Source organism: Vipera berus (genome assembly GCF_964194415.1).
Source record: "Vipera berus genome assembly, chromosome: 2".
In the NCBI taxonomy this organism is placed as follows: domain Eukaryota; kingdom Metazoa; phylum Chordata; class Lepidosauria; order Squamata; family Viperidae; genus Vipera; species Vipera berus.
The window spans coordinates 28,194,381-28,219,295 of NC_138203.1; the positions used below are offsets into that span (position 1 = coordinate 28,194,381).

The window sequence follows — 24,915 nt, forward strand, 5'->3', positions numbered from 1 at the left end:
ATTCCTTGAAACGGGATATTGAAAATGCTTAGGAAAGGGAAATTCAGGAAATAGAAGATTGTTCTGAGTAATCAGTGCCTTATCTTACTGACTGAATGTATCAAGCTGTCTGATAGCAAGAGAGGTATAAGTTCACCCAACTGATGCCTTCCAAATGTGTTGGTACCCAGCCAACATGGCTGAAAAGATTTCAGAGAGTTATAACCCCAGCAAATCTGTAGAATACCAATTTAAGGAAAAATGTATCTAGCTAATCCTTTTTTAGTTTAGGATGTTGGACTGAATTTGAGATCTTTTCTGAATTCAGAGCAAGTGGTCTTTATTACTTGACGATATTAAGAATATTAATATTGCATTGCATGTTTATCTGTTCATATTGTAAATAATTTAATTATAATTTATTTTTATTTTAAATTATTTAATATAATTTATTTATATTAAACATTTACATAACTGCCCATCTTATATTGAAATCTGGGTGGCTCCCAAAATGATTTTACTACTTTGCTATGATTTAGTCAGTATTGTTATCGTGCATATTGCAGATGAAGGATGACAAAGAATAGGAAACAGAGATTTCCTTACAACCATATATAGTGAGCTCATGACAGAAGTAAGGATTTCTTAATTCATTGTTCAGTCTTTTGCTGTTTTTATTTAAGCTTTGAGTAGACAGCATTTGACTCCTTTCAAATTGCTATTAATACATTTTACAAAAATGCTGTTTTGTATGTTTTGAAATTTTGTGTTCTGATTGGCTTATTGTAAGACAGGATTCTCATATCACACCTCAACCATATTTTATTTATCTATGGTTTATTGGATAAAACATAATTGACTTGGTTAATGTTACATTATATGACATAAGCCATGATTTACAAACTACATTGCTATATTCATAGAAAATGCTGAAGCAAAAACAAATATTTGGCTTAGTGTGATGTACAAAAGAGACTTAAAATGTAACTATCCCAGTTTTTGCTACATTTATAGGAAGCTTATGAATGATAAAGAATAGGAATAAATAAGGCATATAATTTCAGAGAAACCATTTTCAGTGGCTTTATTGTTTTTATTTTGTAACTTTTTGTTCTAGAGAACATGGGCCCATGCAAATCTCTGGAATACTATCACTTGCCTACCCACAAATTCTTAGAAGAAGGAGAATCTTACTTAACGCTAGCAGTGGAAGTGGCATTGATAGGATTGGGTCAGCAGAGGATAATGCCTGATGGCTTGTATGCGCAAGAGAAGGTTTGTCGAAATGAGGAACAGCTAATTTCCAAGCTACATGAAATAGAATTGGATGACACTCTGGTGAAGATTTTCCAAAAGCAAGCAGTCTTCCTGTTAGAAGGTAGCTGATTACTGACGATAACTTTCTTTCTTAACAGCTTTTAACAAAAATAGGAGGCAGGTTCCTAAGTAGGTTCATTTCATAATCAACAAGCTCTTACAAATCTAATGACTGTTTGGAGAGCTTCTAACTATTCCCAATCTACAAATTTAAATATTGCACATATGAAGAGATAGTTATCCTTGATTCTACAGAATGGAAATTAAAATAGTTTGTTTATTTTGTTGTAATTCTAACTATTTGAAGCGAGCATGGAAAATTTCAATCTCACATTGTGAAATTATGAAATTCTTATAGTCATCACTATCGCTTTCAGATGAAACTTAAAACACATACAGTTAAGCTTTCTCTAGTCATGGAGATTCTCAATCATCCAAGTCAGTGGTGGGATTCAGACAGTTCGCACCACTTCAGCAGAACCAGTAGCTAAATTTTTGTTGCCCAGGCCCAAAATGGATTTGCGGAAGATGCATCCACATAGAGAACTGGTTATTCACATATCTGAATCCCACCACTGATCCAAGTCATGGTTATCCTAAAGATGCTTTTTCCAAAAGGCAACTGGACTTTCTGGGTGTTTTTTTCCTTTGAAAAGATTTTGCTTCTTATACAAGAAGTTTCTTTCTCTAGTCGTGCTTTTCTATGACCATCTTATGTGGAACTTCACCCAGAAGTGTATGGAGATTTTTGTAATGATTGAAATAACTTTTATTAATGAAGTTTTTCTGGAAGCAAATATTACCTAAATTAAGAAGGATGGATAATACTTGAAACTTTGTGAGGGCAGAATTAAAATGCATTGTCCCTTCATGGATACAACAACAAATACAAAAATTCAAGTCAAGTAAATATAAGAGTGGGCATCTTTCTTACCTTTCCAAGGAAAAGCACTTTCTGTAGATAAGTACAAGAATCAAAACTCAGGTATTGAGTTTTCTTTGAGGAACCTGGTGCAGTAACAAGGATAGGGTTGTATCAATTTTTAGAGACCTCTGACCTAAACTTAGTATTGCCTAAATGTAGGGCAGAGCCCTGAGAACTGTATTTATTCTGTTTAGGCTTGTTGCGTGAGTATTTTTATACTGATGAATATCAAAAAATACAGTTGTGCATTAAAATCATTAATGATATAATGAATCTTATTGAATTAGACTGTAGTCACACCTTTCAAGGTTTCTATCCTTTTGGGGCTTGTATATTTACAAAATTGCTAGGCAATTTATAAATAATAAAAAGATAGAAGTGATAAAAATTCAGTACACTGAATAAAATCAAGATAAAATTTATTTTCCACATCAAAACTAACTTCAGGATTGAGGAGCTTTGAAGAGCCTTGCAAAAGAGGTTAGTTTTCACTTTGATGCCATTCTGGGGATCAAAGTGGATAGAGTATTCCAAAGTGAGGCAGCTGTTGCCAAGAAGATCATCCTTGCAAGTTTTTGCTACTGCTTGTTTGATCTTTTGGAGGAAGGAAACTCAAAGTACCCCTCCCAGTGGGCAGGCAGATTCTATGAGGACCAGACTGTCCCAAAGATATCAAAAGCCCAAACCATACAGAGCTTTAGAAGTAATCATCAGCACTTTGTATTGGGCTGAGGAGCTATTGCCAACCAATGATATTGTTCTACTATCCATTCAGTAGTCAGGTAGCTGTGTTTTGGGGCAGCTATAGCTTCAGGATTGTGTTCAAGTACGTTTCCCCAACCCATAGATCAAATTGCGGTAGTCTAACTGTAAGATTATAGTGGTATGTTTTTAATGCTTCCTAATCCAAGAGAGTGAGCGTCTGTTACTCGTCCCAGCTTCTGCCAACCTAGCAGTTCGAAAGCACGTAAAAATGCAAGTAGAAAAATAGGGACCACTCCGGTGGGAAGGTAACAGCGTTCTGTGCGCCTTTGGCGTCTAGTCATGCTGGCCACATGACCACGGAGACGTCCTCGGACAAGCGCTGGCTCTTCGGCTTTGAAACGGAGATGAGCACTGGCCCCTAGAGTTGGAAACGACTAGCACGCATGTGCAGGGGAACCTTTACCTTTTTAATCCAAGAGAACTGCTCGTTGCTCTTGTCTTAGTTTAAATGCACACTCCAGCAAGAATTATGAGCCCCCAAAATTTGTTAATATTCCTGCTTTGTCATGGGCAGCACAACTCCATCAGGACTGGTGGAATGAATCTTTATGGATCCAGAAAGCCCTTTTTAACAGCAGCTTTGTCTTTCTGGGATTCAACTGTGCACAGATTTAAAATGCAGATGACCAAACTTATTCCACCGAAGAACCTACCCACTTCATAAGTCCCAGATAATTTTACAAGATATTATCTCTCTGCAATACTGTAGCCCTCAGTTATAATGACAAAGGTTTAAATGATTAAAACTGTAACATCTGAAAACACTTTCCATTATTTCATTGGCTAAGAGTAGAAGCAGTTAAATACGTACTGAAAGGAAACTCCTTGAAATGGTTCAAATGCAAAATGTTTGTTAATTTGTGTAAAGTAATAGTTCTGGAGATTTCATTGAGAAAAAAAATAAAAGATAGTTTATTTTCATTAAGGATCTTTCAAGCACAATCATTCGTATTTTTCTGCTACAGTTTTTCAGTATACTGTGGTCACAAGCTTCTTTTAGAAGGCTATTCAGGTTCACCTAAGTCAGGAAAAATGTAATGGGATTAATAGGTAAAAACTGATAAAAACTTGCATGACTGATGTATTCTACGAAATCCAATTCTAAGAGTGATTATCTCCCTTTTCTTTTTAAAATAAGATTTATAGAAAAGTAGCTTATACTGATTTATACTAGCAGTTTGGGGAGCTCAACTGCACTCACTGACAATAGTTCCCCAGGATTTAAGAGAGAGATCTTTTCCTAAAAAAATACTCAAAGATACCAGAGATGCTTTCCGGTATATAAAAGTTTATATTTAAGGGCAACTATGCACTATCATTATTGTAGTAGTAGATCATATATCTAGTGTCATATATGTTCAGATCTTGAGAAGATCTTCATTATATACAGATCCTACAGAGTCATGGAAAGCTGCTTCCAAGGATATAGTTCCTTGAGTAGGCTGACTTGGTATGCCACACCTAAAATGTTCTGTTCCTGTATTTGCACTTATTGTGAATTTGGGTGAGTGATCCAAGGATACAAGCATTTCTTACAGTGACCTGCCTTAACATGCACGACACTCTAGGGAAAAATACACATTTTCGGTGACTGCATATAGATTGAGAGATCTGCGTTGGAATATTGCTCGCTTTCAAATACTTTCTTGAGCTGCAAACTCTATTCTGCTAAAACGTATTTTAAAATACGATTCAAAAATCTATACAAGATTCAGTTCTTTGCTTCAATACAATATTTTCTACTTGGTATTCTTGCAGTTTTTGGAGAGGGCTCCTCACCAGAGACAGTTTTTACTTTACAGTGGGTGTTTTCTTTTTTTGGCAAAGATTAATGCAAAATGTCTGGCATTTTGATAAGTTTTTAATTTTATGTTCAATAACATTATAGTGTTCATTATAAGATTTTCTGTTCTTTTGCCTCCCCTCTCCAATAGCTGGACCCTATAGCGGTCTAGGTGAAATCATCCATCGGGAGAGTATTCCAATGCATACCTTTGCCAAGTATCTTTTCACCTCTCTCCTACCTCATGATGCTGAACTAGCATACAAAACTGCACTGAGAGCAATGCGGTACGTATTTTTAAACTCATTTGTAAAGGAAGCCCAATTCCAATTGCCAGCCCGGTTTTCCCTTCAAATCCTTAAAGTCACCGCAGAGGCCTCGCTCCAAACATGTGGTCCTTCAGAGGTTAAAAACATGGTGGAGGGGAAATAAGACCTTTTCTGTGGGTGGCCTCTTCTTATCAGATAAGAACCTTGTCTTTTAGAAAAGTGGACCATAACTTCAATTTTGGAAAACCACTGCCAGAGTGGTTTTGATAGTACATAGTATACAATTGATTTTTATATGTATTATAGTACAACCCTCCCTATGCTAGATGTGCTGCTCTAGGGAATTCTGGGACCTGCAATTCCAGCATGATTGGAGAGTGCCCAAGTAAGAAGCACTGCTTGCCCCCTGGGATTTATGCAAGTTACAAACTCAACACCTTTAGAAACTATCAAATTGAGGAAATAAAAGTTTGTATTTGAAGCGTGCCATCCTGGAAGTCTGATCACGAGGTGTGATATCTGGGTGAATGAATAACCTGCAAGAGTTGCAAGACTTATGTTTGTCTAACACACACCCTTTCTGACCCAAGCCTTTCATTTTAATTCCCCATCAGAAGATTCAATCATTTCAGAAGGAGCTCTGAGTTTGGTCCCTCTCTAAAAGATGCTTGACATACTTCCTGGTGGAAATTATATCTGACTCTTGAGAGGGTTGCCTATGTATGTTGACTGAAGCATACGCTATAATGTTGGGAATACAGAATTAAGGGGTTTTTTTCAGAATATTCTCTCAAGCACTGGAAATAAATCCTCAAACTATACTCTGTTCTGCTGTGCTGTCTAAACTGATTTTTTGTCCCGCCATAGTTTCTTTTCCCTTTCATTTTCAAGGCAATTGCTTCTGTGCTACTGTACAAGTCAGTCCAGTTCTTATGTCTGCCTCATTACCTGTCATCATAGGACAACCAGGATAGAAAATTGGAAATAAATGAGGTGTGTCATGCTGTTAACACAGCTGATTGACCCCCCTCCTTCTTTCAGCACTTGGGAGTTCAACTGCCCCCAAGGGAATCCATAATCTCAGTTGAGCTTTACTCATGCAGGCAACTGTGGGTACAACTAGTTCAGTATATCTAGTGTGAAAAAAATCTGTCCTCTTGGAAAAGCAAGGGAGAACCAATATTGTCTAGGTGATTTCTAGGTGATTTCCAACATAACTGAGTGCTGAGTTGGGGAAGGTTGCCTTCTCTAATGCTTTATAATTTATTTCAGAAAATCATCCACTGGAACCAAGGGAGTGCAAGGGTGTGTGCAAAAAAGCAAGATGGCACCTGTAACCATGGGATTAAAGCCCTGTCCCTTTTTATGGATATTGCATGTAAAACAGGGCTTTGACCCCATGGTTGTGATTGCCTTCTTGAACTCTCTCCCCCCCCCTCCCCCCAATCTTGTGCACATTCTTGGCTTCAGTGGATGATTTCTAGAAATAAATTAGAAAGCATTACCAGAGTCAACTTCACTGGAGTGAAGCAGTGATCGGTATAATACAGGTTTATATCAAAGAGGAAGAATTTCATAATACATTCATTGAAAGTTTAGGTCTTCATTCATGTCTGTTAGGGCTGAAGTGCACTTCAGAATCAAAGGGAGAAATGTGATTTGGAGTTTCCATAGGCATGCACAGAGAACTTGTTGGAAATGCCTTAAACCAAATGCATCTTTTCCAGGATAAAGTTGCAGCTGTGAAGAGCAGCCGTACAAGCTGGGGGGAGGAGGAGGGAAGTCACAGATGCTTTAAAGTGTCTCCAGCAGATGTTACGGGGGTACAAAATAACATTTCTTAGTTGGATTCCAAAGTTTTGCACAACATAAGGTTTATGTGTTGACAGAGAGAGTGCACACAAATATAAACCCATTTCCCCATTGCCATCATGTGATTAGGCTAACCAAACTGTGTCATACTTTATAATTCTTCATGAAACAGTCTGTTTATACAAATTGGGAAGAAATCAGTTCTGTGTAGGACACTGCAGAGCTTTCAGAATAGAAGAAAATATATGTAGCTCGGAGTTGAACTGAGGAGTCCTTGGTACTCTCTGAGCTTTGTTTACTTGCAGACATTTCATTAGCCAACTGTGTAATATCATGTGCTAAAGAGTGTGGGGCTTGCTCTTTGTTTATATACCCTTCCCCTGCCAATGTTGGTGAGGGGATAGTTTTCTCTTTGGTAGTTCTGCATGTTTGTCTGGTGTTAATCTCTGCTTACCTGGTTGTTAACTGCTGAGGAGAATGTGGTCTGGACCTTTTGTTTCTTTTTTGTTTTTTATTGTCTCTTTTAAATGATGTGCAAATGTGGTTTATCTCTATGTTTGTATTGATGGCAGATTTGTCTAAATGCCAAGCTTCCAGAAATTGGCTAGAGTTTTTGGATTTAGTTTACTCTAGGATGCTCAGAGTATCCTGGATGAAACTGTGGTTGAGCCTGTCTATGTGTTGTGAGATTAAGGAGTTTTATTATTAGATATGATTGCCACCTTGAATTATTTATAAAAACAAAAGTGACATTAAAAACAATGAGCCTGTTGCCACCCTAACTCTAAATGCAATCATATGTCCATGGAGGCAGGGTGATGATCATAAGTTCAATTTTAGGTCATAATAGAATTTTTAGAGGCTGTCATTAATTCAAATTGTCATGGGTTGTGAGTTGAAGACTATTTTTACAGTGTCTAACATAGATAGTCCTTGACTTATGACTGAACCCAGTTCTGAAGTTATGATGACTCTTCCCCCCATGGTCACATGACCACATTTTGGACCCTTGCAACAAGTTTGCATTTACGGCCATTTGCAGCGCCCCACAGTCAGTATCCAGGAAAAAGAAAACATCCTACAGCAAGCAATGGGTCCACCTAATGATCACCACAAAGATCATAATATTGGTTCTGGTCATGTGATGACGCATTTTAGAACCATCATGACTTAACGACCAAATTGCTAGACTCAGTTACACCTGTAAATTGAGAACTACCTCTACTGCTTTCTGCATTCTTCTAGAGCAGACATGTCAAACACAAGGCCCGGGGGACAGATCCAGCCCGTGAAGTGGTTTCATGTGGCCCGAGAACCCATCCTGGAAACAGTGAGGGAACAGCCCCCGGTGCCTTGGCCCTGACCCAGGCCAGCTGGGAGCCAATGTACAATTTTGTGGTGGCCATCTATGCTGAAACGCATTCAGTCTTAGCTCCACAAGGCCGTCTGGAAACAGCAAGGGACCAGCCCCTGCCGTGTCGGCCCCACCCACTGGGCACGTGCTGGGGAGGTATCACCCTTTGTGAGGAATGAAGAAATGCACCATTGCCTGGAAGTGGCCAGCACATGGCCCTGCCTACTTCAGGCAGGCTAGGGGATGGGCAGCATTGCACTTCTCTTCAGATTCATGCCACCCGGCTCAGCCTCTCAGCACTGTGAGGAGAGCACCCTGCTGCCTGCCAAAACCCAGAAAGCTGGGGGCTGGGCAGCACTGCACAGGTAACATTGACTCTCGTGCTGCTCATGGCATCCCCTCCCCCAGAGCCCACCAAGCCGGATATGTGAAGAAGGCGAGGGCCATGTGCTGGCCACTTCCAGGCAATGGTGCATTTTCTTCATTCCTCACGAAGGATGACACTTCACCAGCTGTGTTTCTTGCCTGTTTTTCTCCCTCCCTCATCTCAAATATTTTCCCACTACTCTTAGGAAGGAAGGAAGGAAGGAAGGAAGGAAGGAAGGAAGGAAGGAAGGAAGGAAGGAAGGAAGGAAGGAAGGAAGGAAGGAAGGGAGGGAGGGAGGGAGGGAGGGGAGGGTCTGAGGGAAGTCCTGCCTTAGTCCTTCCCTGTTGCCCTTTCACCATCCCCTTGCCCCCTCCTGCTAGCCTATCCTGGGGTGTCTCCCATCCTATTGCTAAGGAACCTTTGGATACAAAGCCAGGTCTCCTCACATGGAGAGGGAGTGGGACTCCCTCTTGATTTTGCCCTCGTACCCATGAGCAATCTGGCTAAGGAGAGCAAGCACAGCAGCAGCAACCTTGAAGAATAAGTGCACCTGGGCACCCCCTTGGGGAAGTGGGGCTGGGCTTAGTGCTGTGGGTGTTTGAGGACTGGGCTGGGCATTTGACCTCCACGCCACCGTCCAACCCCCCCATGTCCTGAGAGGAACAGTGAGGCTCCTCCAGTGGACCATGACTTGGCACTTGACCCGGTCCCATCTCCTTCTGCCAGAAACCCTCAGATCTGCCCCACTCCTGCCCAGGCCCCCAAAGGCACCCTTGACATGAAAGATGTATAGCTGGCCATGCCCACCCAGTAGGCCGCACACACTCCAGCCACGCCCACCCAGTAGGCTGCGCCCACCCTGGCCACACCCACCCGGCCCCCTGATGGCAACCGCAATGCTGATGCGGCCCTCAATGAAATTGAGTTTGACATCCCTGTTCTAGAGTTTGTATATAGCTTTCAAAATATTTGAGGTAGCATAAATCTACCAAATTTAAGTATTAGTTGCAACTGAAAGGAGACATAGAAATGTTACCTGATGACAGTGGTACAGACAGGCTGTGACAAGCATTTTAAAGCACTGAAATTGTCCTGTCCTCTAGAAAGCTTTTCATGACTGGCTGCATTTGAGCGCAAATGCACAGCTACTTGGCTTGATTGGCAGTCTCTGCAGGAAAGTTTATGCATGTACACACAAAATTAAAGCAGTTGCTTTAATGCCTTGAAGGGGGTACTACTACACACTCATATAATTAGTGAAGCCTCCCCCATCCATTGGAATGTTTTGCACAGTCCTAGTATATAGAATTGTCCAATTAATGGCTATAACCTTATGTCCAGTTTTTTTTTCTTCTGCATTGATATGATTAGATAAAATTGCCATTCGCCCAAAACTAAAGAGAGAGAGAGAGGAAAAGACAAAAGAGCAGTTGGTTAGCTTTTTATGCAGTGAGATCTTCTCTTGCCTTCCAGCTTATATGTAAGCTTCTTTTCAGGTAAAATCAGATTTCAATTTTTCTGATTGTTAGGTATCCTCCAAAGTGGTTGATGAAATTTCTCCTCCCAAAGGATACTTGCTGCTATATTTTTAGTGCCACACTTATCTCTTCCAGACATTTTGAATTTGTAAGAGTTGAATTTTTAAGCACTGCACAGTGTTGAGATAGCTGCTTTTGCATATTCATGTTTCTTCCCTGTGCATAATTATTTTGTCTTTTATTCCTTGCTTCTCATTTTTTATATTTTCACCCAATAACAGATGTTTTGAAGATAGAATACAAAGTGTTCTCTTTGCATGCATGTGCAGAGGGATATAGAAGGAGGCAGATCAAGAATATCATTTGCTTTGAAAACTTTTGCTACTGGGTGGATTAAGGTATTGATTTTTGGAGAGGTCTATTTAGACTATTTAGCGCAGCCTTCCTCAACCTGGTAATGTCTGGATCGTTTGAAGTACACACTTTTCTTTGATCTTCACCCAGCAAGTTTATGGAAAGTGCAGTTCAACATATAAGATTGGAAAAAGGTCCTACCAGTATTACAGAAGAGGTCTTGTTCTCTATTGCCATCACAAAGAGCTTTTCCAAATTTGGAAGGGCTATCAGAACTGAGATTCCAACTCAGCGCTATACAAATCATATTTCGGTGTTTTAGTTGCCATGCTATATATATGATATGATGAAATTCATAAAAGAGACATCTGGATTGACTTGATGGAGAAAGATCTTCCAAAGTTTCTCTGATAATTTCAGAATGGAGAGGCTTGCCTCCATCTAAGTGTGGTGACTATTTTTCAAATCTGTTATCTGAATGACTGTAAAAGTTCCATTGTTAGTTGTAGAGATCAATACAAATGACAGTGATGTCCTCCCCAAACAAACACAAAAAGCTTATAAATTCCTTTTCCAGCTGATTTTCAATGGGTTTTTCCAGATAGAGTTGTAGAGACAAGTTTAATGTGAATGGAATCCCCTGCTGATTAGCTGATTTTTTTGCTCAGTACTTGCTGATTGCCTTTTTCTGAGTTTCTTCCAGCTGCAGTTATGAGGCTTGTTGTAAACCGGGTACAGTCCTTCTCTTTTTAGGCATTGTGGGTCACTGCAGAAGCAGCGCGATTGTATGGGATTATGTTGACAGGACAGTGATTGGCAAGGATGCTCAGCTTGTCCCAGCTTCTAACTCCCAGTGTCTCAGCCCTGTGTCAGGAAGTCAGGGCTAGTAGAAGAACTGCGGAAACAGAATAAGGCATCTGGAATTTGCCACCCTGATGAATATCAAAAATGCCTGCAATTTTTAAAACTTATTTTAAAGAAGGAAAGAAACCCTGGGGGTGGGTTAAGCTTTTTTTAATCACCCTGCTAGAAAGGGTAAGCTGAGATAGGCTGGCAGTTTTCAGTGAGTATGATAGGTTTTCTTTCTTTCTTTCTTTCTTTCTTTCTTTCTTTCTTTCTTTCTTTCTTTCTTTCTTTCTTTCTTTCTTTCTTTCTTTCTTTCTCTCTCTCTCTCTCTCTCTCTCTCTCTCTCTCTCTCTCTCTCTCTCTTTCTTTCTTTCTTTCTTTCTCTTTCCTTCCATCCATCCATCCATCCATCCATCCATCCATCCAACTTTTATCTAATTTATATACTGCTCATCTCACAGTTCACAAAGTAAACATGCCTGCTCTTGTGATGTACTAGTGATATTAAATAGTAGGGGAAAAACCAGTCAAGCCTTTCTGAATGTTCATTGTGAAATCAGAGAACTTGAGCAATGGGGAGGCTGGTTGTATGGAAATGCCCTGTATCATCACTTTTGACCTTTCAAATGCTGAAGCTGCTCTGAATCATCATGGTACGAAGCTCATATGCAAAAAAACAAAAACAAAATCAACCATCCTATTTTCATTCAAGTAGATTACAGTGTAGTCTCTTCTAATAATAGCCCTGTAGGAGGGATAGAAATAACTTATCAGCAAAAAAGCAACTATTTCTGTACAGCTGTAGTATCTCTTTAAACCACTGTTTGAATGTAGGCTTGGTCTCATATTTATTTTTTTATCTTGCATGGAATTACTTTTGATAGACTTGCCTCTGCAAGTATAATGAAGCAAATGAACGGCTGCTTGCTCTATTACAATAGTCTATATTTTGAGATTTTAAACCAGCATTTGTTTAATATGACAGTATTGTTTGGCATCTCAACTCTTTTTACTAAATAGCTGTTAACATTCCAGTGCAATTGGTGGGATTGATATCTCTAATAATAGCTATGGTGGAATGCAAAGGTTATTGAGATAACTTCTTTGCATACTGTGAGATGATTTTATATATACATTGTCCGCCCATGTCTCTTAAAATCCAGTGCTGAGTGCATATTATTTCAGAGATGCTGTACCATTTGCATGGAAAAGTCTGAGATAGAAGCTAATATATTGATTTATGAAACATATATTATATATATTATATTTATGATATATGTGTGTGTGTGTAATTTATAGAAATAATATCAGCATACTATTGTAAACAGACACAGTAAGTGTGTCAATCTTTACAGGTTGCAATCTTATGCACATTTCATTGGGAATGAACCCCGTTATATTTAGTGATGCTTGCTTTTTTAAAAATAATGCAGAGAATCTGGTTGCAAATGTCATAGTAACTGTACAGAAAAATAGAAACACAGAACTGGGTCAATATATCATTAATTATTAAGAGTATAATTCACAGTCCAAATCTCTAATAATAATCCCATTTAGAATGGGATGCCACGTTTACCTTTACATACCATAAGCATATGTGTGTGTCTGTGTGTGTTGATAATTATCAGCTTTTCTTAGTGTGCAATATGAATAGGAAGCACAGGAGAAACAAAATAATTCAGAGAATATATTATATAAGGACCTTACCACAATGTTATGGTTACATTGAATTTTAACATATATAGCTTGCTCAGTATGGGGTTCTTCCTCATGGCCCACTCACCCTTGAGTTGGCAGAAAAAGTTGGTAGTATAAAATGTGATGTCCCTATTGGTGAATCTTTAGGTTATAGGGCAAATTAAGCAGAGGTTAGAGAACCCCTCCAACTTTGTTCCCTTCCCTCCCATCAAATATCATACACCAGTGGAAGAATGTTGACCTGTCAGTCTTCATACATATGCTGAGGAGGAGGCAAGGTTGGTCAGATGTTCAGAATGGTAGATATAGCTTTGTTTCAAACTTGTGTTCTTTCAGAATGGGGCTTTTTGGGAATAGTGCCATAATGTCCAATTCATGTTCCAAAGAAGCCCCATTCTCAACTGATAACAAGGTTTCCTTAGGTCATGGCTGTTCCAAAGATTGACTGTTGATCCAGCCTGATCAAGAGCTGGAAAAACCAGGGAGAGATGCACCATGGAGCAGAACAGAGAGGGAGACTCTTTTCTGTCTCTCACTTCATTCTCTCTTCCTTTTCAACAGATTGTCATACTGAACTAGGGATTGGCTTGAAGTCCCAGAATTACAGTGGGGTGGGGGGGCAGCCTGGTTTTAAAGAAATGGACTGTCCTGCTGCTCAAGAATAGAATGATCATGGAAGGCTATGCCCAGAAGCCAAAGATAATGCCTACACCAAGCGATCATAGCCAATAAATGCAAGACTGATGCCACCATCATGGGGGGAATGGTCATTTGATCACCCACGAGCAAACTGGTCAGTGAGGTGTATTAAATGGTTTCCAGACCAGAACTTTTTTGGAGATGGAGGAGAAAATGCTATTTAATTAGGAAATTAATTAGGAAAATCTAATGATGGTGCTACCCTACTTCAGAGGGTGATATGAAGGCAGTGTTATCAGGACTCAGTAGAAAAAAGAAGTTGCCAAGGCCTGTTTATACTGCACATATGAAGAAAGGCTTATAGTAGCATTGTCCTTGGTTAACAATGGTAAGTGAGACTGGAAATTCTGTCACTAAGTAAAGCAATCATAAAGTGTGATGCCATGTGACTGCTGACTTACAATTGCAGTTCCAGGTGCAGCCATTAGGCAAATCCCATGCAGTTTTTATTTGCAATGTCATGTCATCATCATTTATTTATTAAATTTACATGCTGCCTTCTCACTCTGAAAAATGACTCAGCGGTTTCCCCATTGACTTTATTAGTTCGAAGCTGGCAGTAAGCTCACAAATGGTGATCACATGACCATGAGAATGCTGCACAGGCATTTGAAAAGTAGTTGTAAGTACCATTGTAATTGTGAATGGTAACTGAATGAATGATCATTTAACCAAGGACCACCTGTACTACAATTCTACTGTTTCTCTGGTTTGTCACTTGTTTACGTTCACATTTGCAGAAACTTGCTGTTCAAAATCATATTAAGGAAAATTACATATATAGAAGTTCAAGGTTTTTCTGTCTAAAGTGAATGAATTGATTAGTTGTAGAGGAAAAATAAATGTTGTACTTTGATGATCTACATGATCTAGGCATGCTGGCTGAGGAATTCTGGGAGTTGAAGTCCACAAGTCATAAAAGGGCCAAGTTTGAAGACCCTTACATTAGGCACTCACTTTTCCCTTCCCATATGTTGGGAGAAACCATGCTATTTTAACTGTGGTAAATTTTAAAGAAGGTTGAAATGGTCAAACTATGTGGCTTTTGGATATTGAGTTTCTGTAGAAGGAAAATCGTACTTGTGATCAACTAGGCTACAGGTTTGCATGATCAGTAAGAGTATATATTTTTTACTTGCAGGTTACTGGTATTGGAATCAACAGCTCCGGCAGGAGATATGACTCGTCCTCATCACATAGCATCAGTTGTTCCAAACCGGTATCCCCGTTGGTTCACTCTGAGTCACATTGAATCTCAGCAGTGTGAGTTAGCATCAACTATGCTAACAGCAGCCAAAGGTACAATCCTGACAATGAAGCAATTTGAAATTTTAGTTTACTAAAATTTAATTTGTGTTTAGTTGATCAGTGTAACAAATTTAGTTGATAAGTGTATTTTTTTTCAGTTTGTCAATTTCCCTCTTCTTCTGTTGCATCCCCAGAGAGATTAGAAGGTTTATATGAGTTTAGACACATTTTATGTTTTAACCATATAGGGCAGTATGTAAATGATGTAACTGCCTTGTTTCCTTAAACCAAGATGAGTAGCTCCTGGCTTCAGTTTCCTCTTCCCAGATCACAGAGCTCAAAACGAGGGCCATAGTTGGTAGGAGTAAATTCAGGACAAGAGATACACTCAGCAAAAAGTTAAAGTAGAAATTTCTGACAAGGGAAAGAAAGTTGTGAGAGTTTGCACAACGTCCAAGCCAGACCATATATATTTAAAACAAAAGGAACATAGTTTTTTGACAGGTTGTTTGTTTTAAAAATATATAAGGCTGCCAAACTCTACAACAACTCTGGGCAGCATAGAGTAAAAACAATCATAAAATGCAATTTTTTAAAAACAATGACAACAACCAAATGCCAGAAAAAAGCCCAACTATTAAAACACAATCAAAGCTGAAGGAAGGCATGTTTAGAGGCATGTCAAAAGATCGATACGTTGAGGAAACCAATTCTTTCTTTTTTCTAGTAAAAAGCAGCACAGCTTATCAAAGCAAGATTGCCGGGTACTTGGTCAATACAATGGTAGCTCAGAATAGAAGCAGAACCATCTTGGATGAGATTACTTTTCCCTATAAAATTCAAAGTTGCAGTTTGAATGTATTCTGAACTTCAACCCTGAATTATTTTTGTACAGTCTTTTTAGTGCACCAAGTCTGTTCTATCCTAAAGGTGTTAGATCTTACTGTGGTAACACCTGCCTTAGTTACAATCCATTTTTGGAGTTTTCTAAAGCACTGTAAATGGGACTGACTGCCTTAGAATAGTAATTAAAAAATTCAGCTAGTTGAAACTAGTCAAACAATAATCAGTTGGATTATTAAACAAGATTGTATATAGGGTTACACACCTCCATTTATTTCAAAGCTATTAGCTCTATTTTTGGCCATCATTCATTGTTGTTTATAATTAATCACTTCACAACTTGGGTATGGGCTATTAAAAAAACCAATTCCCTTATATGAGTCCGCCCAGTTTTAATATAACCTGGACTCCCAAGAGTCACATGTCTACATATCATCTTGATAGGAACACATGGGGAGCCTTCAGGATAGTTGCTTCTATAATTTGGAAATCTCTGTAAGCATAGTTTAGGCTAACTGACACATGAATTTTAAAAAAGTATATTTAGTTAAGACCAACATCAGCAGATACGCCAACTTAAAAGGCAAACACATGCCTGAATACAATGTATTTTATTTAGCAGTTGGCTGTCTTACATTGTCCTTACCAAGGCTGTGGCAATCATTCAAAGGATGCTTCAGAAAGCATGGGTTTTCAGTGATGGATTAATCATATTTACCTCCTTAAGAGCACCAGTGTTCTACCAATATATCAATCGACTGACAATGTGTCCCTGGTAAACTAGGATTACTGCTGTAAACACCTTCAGAAATCACTTTTCGGATATGAAAAATGGAATCCTTAAAACATGGAAATTGTATATTAGCTAACCACAATGAAAAACTCTTCTCTCTTACTGAGCTGTTTTAGTATTTATCAGGCAACACTAGAATAATATTTTGCACAAATAAATGCAGTCCACATTCTTTCCCCACATTTCATATAAAAGTATATCCACCTTTCTTGAGCATACTGTTCATTTCTCATTATTGTAAGACACAGCTTAACTGCCAAAAAATGTGCTTGTTAATCCATGAAGTCCATTGAGAAAGGATGAAATTATTTTGTTGGAAATTGTTGCTTGACCAGGAAGCAACTATATTCACCTAATACATTATCACTTCTTTTAGTGTTTATAGAGATCTTTCCTGCTGGCCTCTGCACTGAATTTTGCCAACTAACAAGGATACCACGCCTTCTCAATCTGTTTAATAGGGTGGAAGAGGATTCCAGTCAAAAGGTTCAGATTAGGAAATTCCCAAATGCTACTTCCATGCAGGGTAGAATGTATATTTATTTATTTTTCACATTTCTGAACGCCCCATCTCCCTCAAAGAGGGATATGTTTGAGTGCATAGATCAGACATGTCAAACACAAGGCCCGGGGGCCAGATCCGGCCCGCGAAGTGGTTTCATGCAGCCCGCGAAGCCATCCTGGAAACAGTGAGGGAACGGCCCCCACTGCCTTGGCCCTGGCCCAGAGACCCTCCTCCTGCCAGAGACCCTCAGATCTGTCCCACTCCTGCCCAGGCCCCCATAGGCACCCTTGATGTGAACGATGTAGAGCTGGCCACGCCCACCCAGTAGGCCATACGCACTCTAGCCACACCCAGTAGGCCACACCCACCATGGCCATACCCACCCGGCCCCCTGAGGGCAACCGCAATGCTGATGTGGCCCTCAATGAAATTGAGTTTGACACCCCTGACATAGATGATCAATCACAGATACATAGTTAAAAGCAAACAGACTAGTTCTTTGCACTAATATCTCTGAGGCTGTGAAACAATAATCAAATCTACCTACTTAGCACATTATTAATTTCTCCATTCCTTTCGTATTTTAGTATAAATTTCTTTACATTAAAGTGTATACCCTCAGAATTCTTCTCTTCAGATTCTATACAGGAAGTTTGATTAAGGAAGAAGTATGCTAGTCCACTGACCTTATGAATGAAGAAAGGTTTTGATTTGTTAACTTCAGCTTAGCCTTAAATTTTCCTTTTATTTGCTAATGATAGCACGCCTGTACGTAGTGCAGATACTGATCCACTACAGTACAGCTGGGTTTATTGTATCCTTTGTAAAATGGCTGAATTTGTTTTCATTGAACCATACTTTAGCAAATATGTTAGGAAGCCTTTTTGTCACAATTATCTGTAACCCTTCCACCATATATCACAACATTTATATAGATATATGTTTAGAAACTGCAAATATAAATCTAGATTATTTAAGCTTTTATATCTATTCATAAAAAATATTTTTAAAAGATCTATTAGTTGCCTTTTTTATTCATACACATGCTTCCCTCATTACTAATTTCATTTCCCTTTTCCGGACTGGATACACTGGCTGCACATTATGAACTATCTTATTTACCAGTGATACATTATATGCAGAATCCCTGAAATAAGTACATAAAATATACATTACAGTATCTGTCAGCTTTATTTATTTTCATGCCATAAAAGTAGCATTCACAGTTATTTCATTTCATCTTGCTTTTGCTGTTCTTGCAGGTGATGTTCGAAGGCTTGAAACAGTGTTAGAATCTATTCAGAAAAATATTCACTCCTCATCACATATTTTCAAGCTTGCCCAAGATGCTTTTAAAATAGCAACACTAATGGACAGTTTGCCAGATATTACCCTTCTAAAAGTCTCTCTGGAGCTGGGTCTTCAGGTATTTTTCTATAATGGCATTTTAATGCTGTAATTAGAAAACAAAATACTTATACGTATTCAGATCTGGTTTGCTATTGCTTTCTTCTAATATGTGGGCTTTTTTTCAATTTTTCTACAACTTTGGGGTTTCCTGGTGCTGTCTAGTGTCCAAAGTCCAAAACTGCTTATCTTTTGAGGCCAGGCATAATTGGCTGATATTGCAGCAAGAATTATAGCTGCTTGGATTAATCTTTGGCATATATTTACATATATACATATGTACATATAAACACACACACACACACACATCTACTTTGGAATTGAAATTGTCTTAATCTGTGTGGGATCAATAAGTTGCTGCTTGCAATAGAGTAAAATAGAATTAAACCTAGAAATGAATGAGATTAGTTGGTCACCGTCTCCCATTGGAGCAATGTTCCCAGATGCTACCTAGTGATTCTGGGACTTGAAGCCCACACATCTTAATGTTGCTGAGGTTGAGAAACACTGCATTGGAGGAATGGGACAGTTTCCACACAACTGTCGTGTTCAGAGTTTGAAGAAATACAGGAGGAAAATGGTCATGGATGGATTTTTGCTGATGAATGGGCTTTATTGAATGCCACCTTTTGGACATTCAAGTGACACTGTACGGGTAGTTCCTGACCTACAGTCATTTGTTTAGAAACCGTTCAGAGTTGCAACAGACTGAAAAAAGTGATGTATGACAGTTTTTCACACTTACCATCGTTGCAGCATCTCGTGGTCACGTGATGAAAATTCAGACACTTGACAACTGGCATGTACTTACGATAGTTGCAGTGTCCCAGGGTCATGTGATTGTCTTTTGTGATCTTCTCACAAGCAAAGTCAATGGGAAAGCCAGATTCATTTAACAACAATGTTATTGAATTAACAACGGCAAGAATTTACTTAACGGTGGCAAGAAAGGTCCTAAAAATGGGGCAAACCTCACTTAACAACTGTCTTGTTTAGCAATGGAAATGTTGGGCTCAATTGTGGTCATAAATCGAGGACTATTTCTTCTTAATACAAAGAACATAGGTGGATAGCAATGGACATTAATAAAGTTATGTGTATTTTGTAATTTCAGTTCATAAATAAGAGAATGTTTTTAATGGGTTTACAGATAATACCAGAATGTGGAAAATACTCAGAAGCTATTCACCTAGCAGCCATAAAAATGGCATCTGGGAAGAACAAGCAAATTAAAACAGAATGTGTGATATAACAAAATATAAAATTGACTGCTGTAGGGTGTGATTTACCTTTTCTGAGTCTTTCCCACTCTGGACGATATTTAATTGCTTTAGAAAAGGTATGATTGTGTCAAAGAGAAAGGAATGTGAAATTTTGTGGTATATCCCCATCTCATTCATTCTAGAAACTGAATTGTAAGATTTACTTTGATTCCGTTTCAGGAAATAACTAGAAAATGAGTATGAGGTAATATTACACAACTCAGGTGAAAGAATACAGCACAAAGAGGTACAAATATTAGGGTATTATTTCCTTCCTCTCATTTCTTTTGCAGTGCTGATGCATGACATAAGATACATTGATTACAGATATAATTTTTGCAGCTGATCTGGATAAATATTTTTACATACTCACCACAGTGTGTTTGGCTATTCAGAGCTAACCTATCTTAAAACAACACAAATGTCTCAAGGGAATATTTCTCTTTTTTAATAGGTGATGCGCATGACATTGTCAACATTAAATTGGCGGCGGCGGGAAATGGTGAGGTGGTTGGTGACATGTGCAACAGAAGTAGGTATGTGTTGTCACTGATCTCTGCAGAATCCTGATTTAATTTGTGTGGTAAACAATATAATCAGTTCTGGTACACAAGAATTTGCATGGTATTTTCTCCTGATTGCCATATAGATTTCCTGAAAATTGTAGCAGCCGTACATAAAACAATATGCTGGTTTGATATTTTGGGCTCTGTCCAGTAATGTCACATAAATTGGGGGTACAAAATGGTAGCATTTTATACAGAAATGTAACCCTAGTCTTTTTTTAATTATGTGAAGGAAATTTATTCACTACCTTTTCTATTTAAGATAGCACAAATTGCTAAGAATGCAGTTCATGAGACTGCAGTGGTACCTTGGTATTCAACTGTTTTGAAACTCATCACATTTGTTACTCAACACATTTTGATGTGAAAATTTTGTCCTGGTACTCATCGTTTGTTTGGTAATCAACGCATAAGCTAGAACGTGTCAGTGTCAGCTGCCTTGACTCACTATGTTATTCCTTATGGGGAAAAAATAGTTTGATACTTATAGTTTTTGGTACTCATCGCATCTCCTGGGACCAACTAAGGACAAAGACTGAGGTACCACTGTATAGAATTTTATCCACAGTGCATTTATAGTTATAAGGAGAACTTATTTGTTATAATTTGTTTGAAAACAACACCTAAAAGATAATGTTTGGATTTGCTATAAGAACCAGGGTGTTAATACAGAGGAATTTATGATAGGTCTCTGATGTTCTAATGTAAAAGAAGTGTTCCCAAGAATAGGCAAGTTCTCAAAGTAAATTTAATTTGAGAAAGGATTTGCATTCTCCACAAATTCTGCTGAAGTTTCTAACTAGTCCAAACCCCTGAACATAGTATTAATGTATCCAAAACTTACAGTTGCTTTTCTTGAAATATTTAAAATTTGTTAATGGCCATAAAAGTTTAGACTCATCAGCTGCAAGTAATTTCTAAGAAACCCAAATCAGTCCACATTTCATTTGGTCTGTAAATTTTTAATTGTAACTGTAAACTTTCCCTAAAATGAATTGCTCTTATTGACTAATCTGTGGCTGAAAAACAGTAGCTTGTTAGGATTTCACTTTCTCCTTTCTAAGATTTACCTTTCCTAATCTTCATACCAAAGGAGGTATATCTGGTGATTTAATAGTATCCCATTGCTAAGCAAATTGCTTTTTTTGTTTGTGGTACATTTGTGTGTGTATGTGTCACTTCCATAAGAAAACTATGATGCAATGCAAAGATCACTTTTGAGACATACATAAGCTTATAAATAAATGAGGATGTGTTTGTTTATGTAAATGAAGGAAAGCATTGAATGGTGCAGGAGAAAGGTGTACATGTATATGCAAGCGCATAGTACAACAGGACCCAGATGAGTAAAATGAGGACGTTTGGGTGTGGTTAGCTGAGCGCACAGATGTGTGCAAATTATTTCAAGCAATAATGAGGCACTCAAGCTGCCTGTAAGTTTCGGTTTATAGACCCTATCAGTCATTGTTTGACCTCATATGAACAACAAAAGGGCACTAAAGAAACCAGCTCATTTCAAACAGGGAATCTGGCTGTGACTATAGGCGAAGGTATTTCAGTCAAGACACAAATTTCTATTTTCCTGCTGAGCTTATATTCAGCGCTATATAGACATCTTCTATCTTATTTGGGGGATGGAATGGTGTAAAAGGATGCCCGTTCCTTGGGGAATATGTTGGATGCTAGGACTTGTTTGTAGAAATGTGCAGTGCTAGATTGAGAGTTTATTATAGTCTTGAGGTGGTTTTTTTTTAATCTGTAGCCATTCATATCTACATGAAGCCTTCATCTTCAAATGGGGTATAGGCTAAAGTAGCAACAAGCAACAATCTGTGACAAATCAAGGAGACTGAGGCTGTAAATTGCTTTTTTTCTATTGAGGGCAATCGGGAAAGAGCTGCCATATCTGCTTAGAGAATTCAAACATTTTGAAACATCTTCAGGTTTGAACAGAGGGGGATAGCTAGTCACTGTTGAGATTGCTGGATTAATTAAATTATTTTTACAATTATTAGCCACCCTTCAAAATCAAGTTTTTTCAGGATAGCACATGGAAATTACATGATAAAAATTTGGAAGAGAAACACTTCACAATCCATAGAAACAACCAAAGGCAATGTAATGAGGTAAAATAAATAATAGGCTCATATAAGCTACCTAGTATACCAGTGGTGAAGCACTTAAGAGCAATAGATGGATACTGATAAATTGATTAAAATGTCTGGCAGAAGAAAACATATCTTGCTTGCCATCAAGAAGTGCAGCAGGCACACTTATCAGGAAGAATATTCCACAATAGGTGGTATGAAGGAATGTAGACTTGGTCTCAGAAATGGGGAAGGACTAAGTGAGCTGTTAAGGGGAGAATTTCAGAGAAAAAGTCCTGAGAAAGAGAAAAAGGTAGGAAAGAAAGTTAAAATAATTCAACCTTGATTTTCTTTGCTACACACAAGGTTAGATAGAAACTCTGTCAAGATTCTGTTATTCTATCCCACAAAATAGAGATTATTCTTGAAATTTCTGCCATGCCATATTATTTGACCTTGCCTATCTTGAAGGGCTGACAAGACTATCACTGAAAAGACTCATTACTGTGAAGCCATTTTCTGCACCTCAGCATTGGGGAGGGGGAGCAGCCAGAGTAGGGCCGCCAAAGGTTAACTTAAGAAATGTTTAGGAAGATATAGGTGGAGTATTTCTTCAGATGTCTCAAAGGTACTTTTTCAAAAGGTAGCTGGACTGTCTCCTTGAGGAAAAAGAAGAAGATATTTTGCTTCTCATCCAAGAAGCTTCATCAGTTGTGACTAGATAATGGGGGATGGAAGGATAGGTACTCCTATAGATTCTCTCTCCCCCCATTCAGCCATAACTGATGAAGCTTCTTGGATTAGAAGTGAAACACCTTCTTCTTCCTCAAGGAAAATCAGTTCAGTTGCCTTTTGAAAAAGTACCTTTTTGAGACAACTGTGACCTGCATGAGTGAGAATTTCCATAGACTTATTTCTTCAGGTACTGTGGCTTTACATGTTAATGCCAATTGCCTGAATTCAGTGAAAATCATAAAAGTCCATTGATTATGTTGCTGGTAGTTGTCATTTGGCAGAATCTAGAGGGTCACAAGTTCCCTTATTTTTATTGTTTTATTTTATGGATTTATGGGCGCTGCCAACTCAAATAAAGTGACTCAAGACAGCGAACAACAAAAAACAAATAATAAACCATCACAATAGCCACCTTATATTAAAAGACCCAAACCCATCATGTTACATGGTAACTGAACACAATAATTAAACAATCAAAGGGGGACTCCACTCAAGCGGACCCAAATATTTTGGGAAAAGCAGGCCTTAATAGCTTTTCTAATAGCAAGCAGAGTTGAGCTCTGCAATATATTGGAAGGGAGGAAGTGTGGGTGTGTTTAGAGCATAAGGGCAGCTACAAAAAAGCAACTTCCTAGGTCTCATAAGATGGTAGGGTTTAACTGAAGAAAACTGGAGCATATTTTCTATATGGGAGCAAACGGGACACACAAATTACTTGTAAAAAGGCAATCCTGCAAATAACCCAGCCTATGACATGAGGGCTATGAAGATGATAACCAGTGCCTTGAGTCTCACATGAAAATACTGCCATAGAGTAGCAGTGACACAGGCTTAACATGATGTGGCCATAACTCCAGTCCACATGACTGAATTCTGGACCAACTGAAACCTGAAGGGCAGCCCCATGCAATAGTCCAGTTTAGTAGTATTTAAAGCAAGGTTAAATATGAGCATGGCCTCCTGGTCCAGAAATAAGCACAAATGGCATGAAGAGGTTGTTTTACAACAGCCTCCTGGCCACAGCTGCCATCTGCTTGTTGAGCAGGAGCTGTGAATCCAGGAGGACTCACTCCCAGGTTGCTCATAAGTTCTGAATGGGGCAGTGCTGTTCCATCAAAACCAAAGATGTAAACACTCCATTTCCTGGACCCATAACCCTATTTTTCCCCATTCAGGCCCTCACAGCCTCTACCTGTGATACCTGGGGGTGGGGGGGAGGCCTATGAAGCAGTGACTGCGACTTGACACCTCCCTGGAAGTGGCCTTGGTGGAAGAGAGGCACTACAAAGCTGTGCCCTTCATACCCAGCACCCTCAGCCAGCATAGACGAATGCTATGGTGGATGGTATCAAAAGCCATGAAGAGATACAGAATTCTCAATACTGTTCCCCAGTCTGAATACCAACTGGAGTAGTCTGCATAATTCACTTCCTCCTGGGTCTTCTGAAGATATACTGACACATCACTATCCATTCTTAAATATCCAGATTCTGTGTGTGTCACACTGAGAATACAGTTCACCTTCAAGCAATCAAGTTTTTTAACCTGCATAAACTATGCAAGAATACCTACAATCCTGCTTCTGTATTAATGCCTGTGTGGAATACACATAATAATGGGACAGAGAGTATGGGATGGGCGAAAGGGAGCCAGGGAGATTATCCACTTCAACTTTGAGACTGATTTATACCTTCCATTGATCAGCATGCAGGGATGTGCAAAACAGGTTGTTCAAATCATTTTAGAAATGTTTCACTCTTGAACAGTCCCTTTGGAAGCTGAAAATTCCTGTTTCCAATTCATAGCTGTGTCAAGGAAACATT

General features: G+C 38.7%; 1 protein-coding gene across 1 annotated transcript in view; it reads left to right on the forward strand.

Annotated features, from left to right (window-relative positions):
* Nucleotides 1–24,915, forward strand: part of ZSWIM6 (zinc finger SWIM-type containing 6) — a 127,927-nt gene that overhangs the window by 98,993 nt on the left and 4,019 nt on the right. Inside the window, exons 9-13 of the mRNA XM_081317834.1 lie at nt 1,097–1,357; nt 4,921–5,056; nt 14,788–14,945; nt 18,298–18,461; nt 20,159–20,240. Of these exons, the coding sequence (XP_081173960.1) occupies nt 1,097–1,357; nt 4,921–5,056; nt 14,788–14,945; nt 18,298–18,461; nt 20,159–20,240 (801 nt within the window). The remainder of the gene's footprint in view (nt 1–1,096; nt 1,358–4,920; nt 5,057–14,787; nt 14,946–18,297; nt 18,462–20,158; nt 20,241–24,915) is intronic.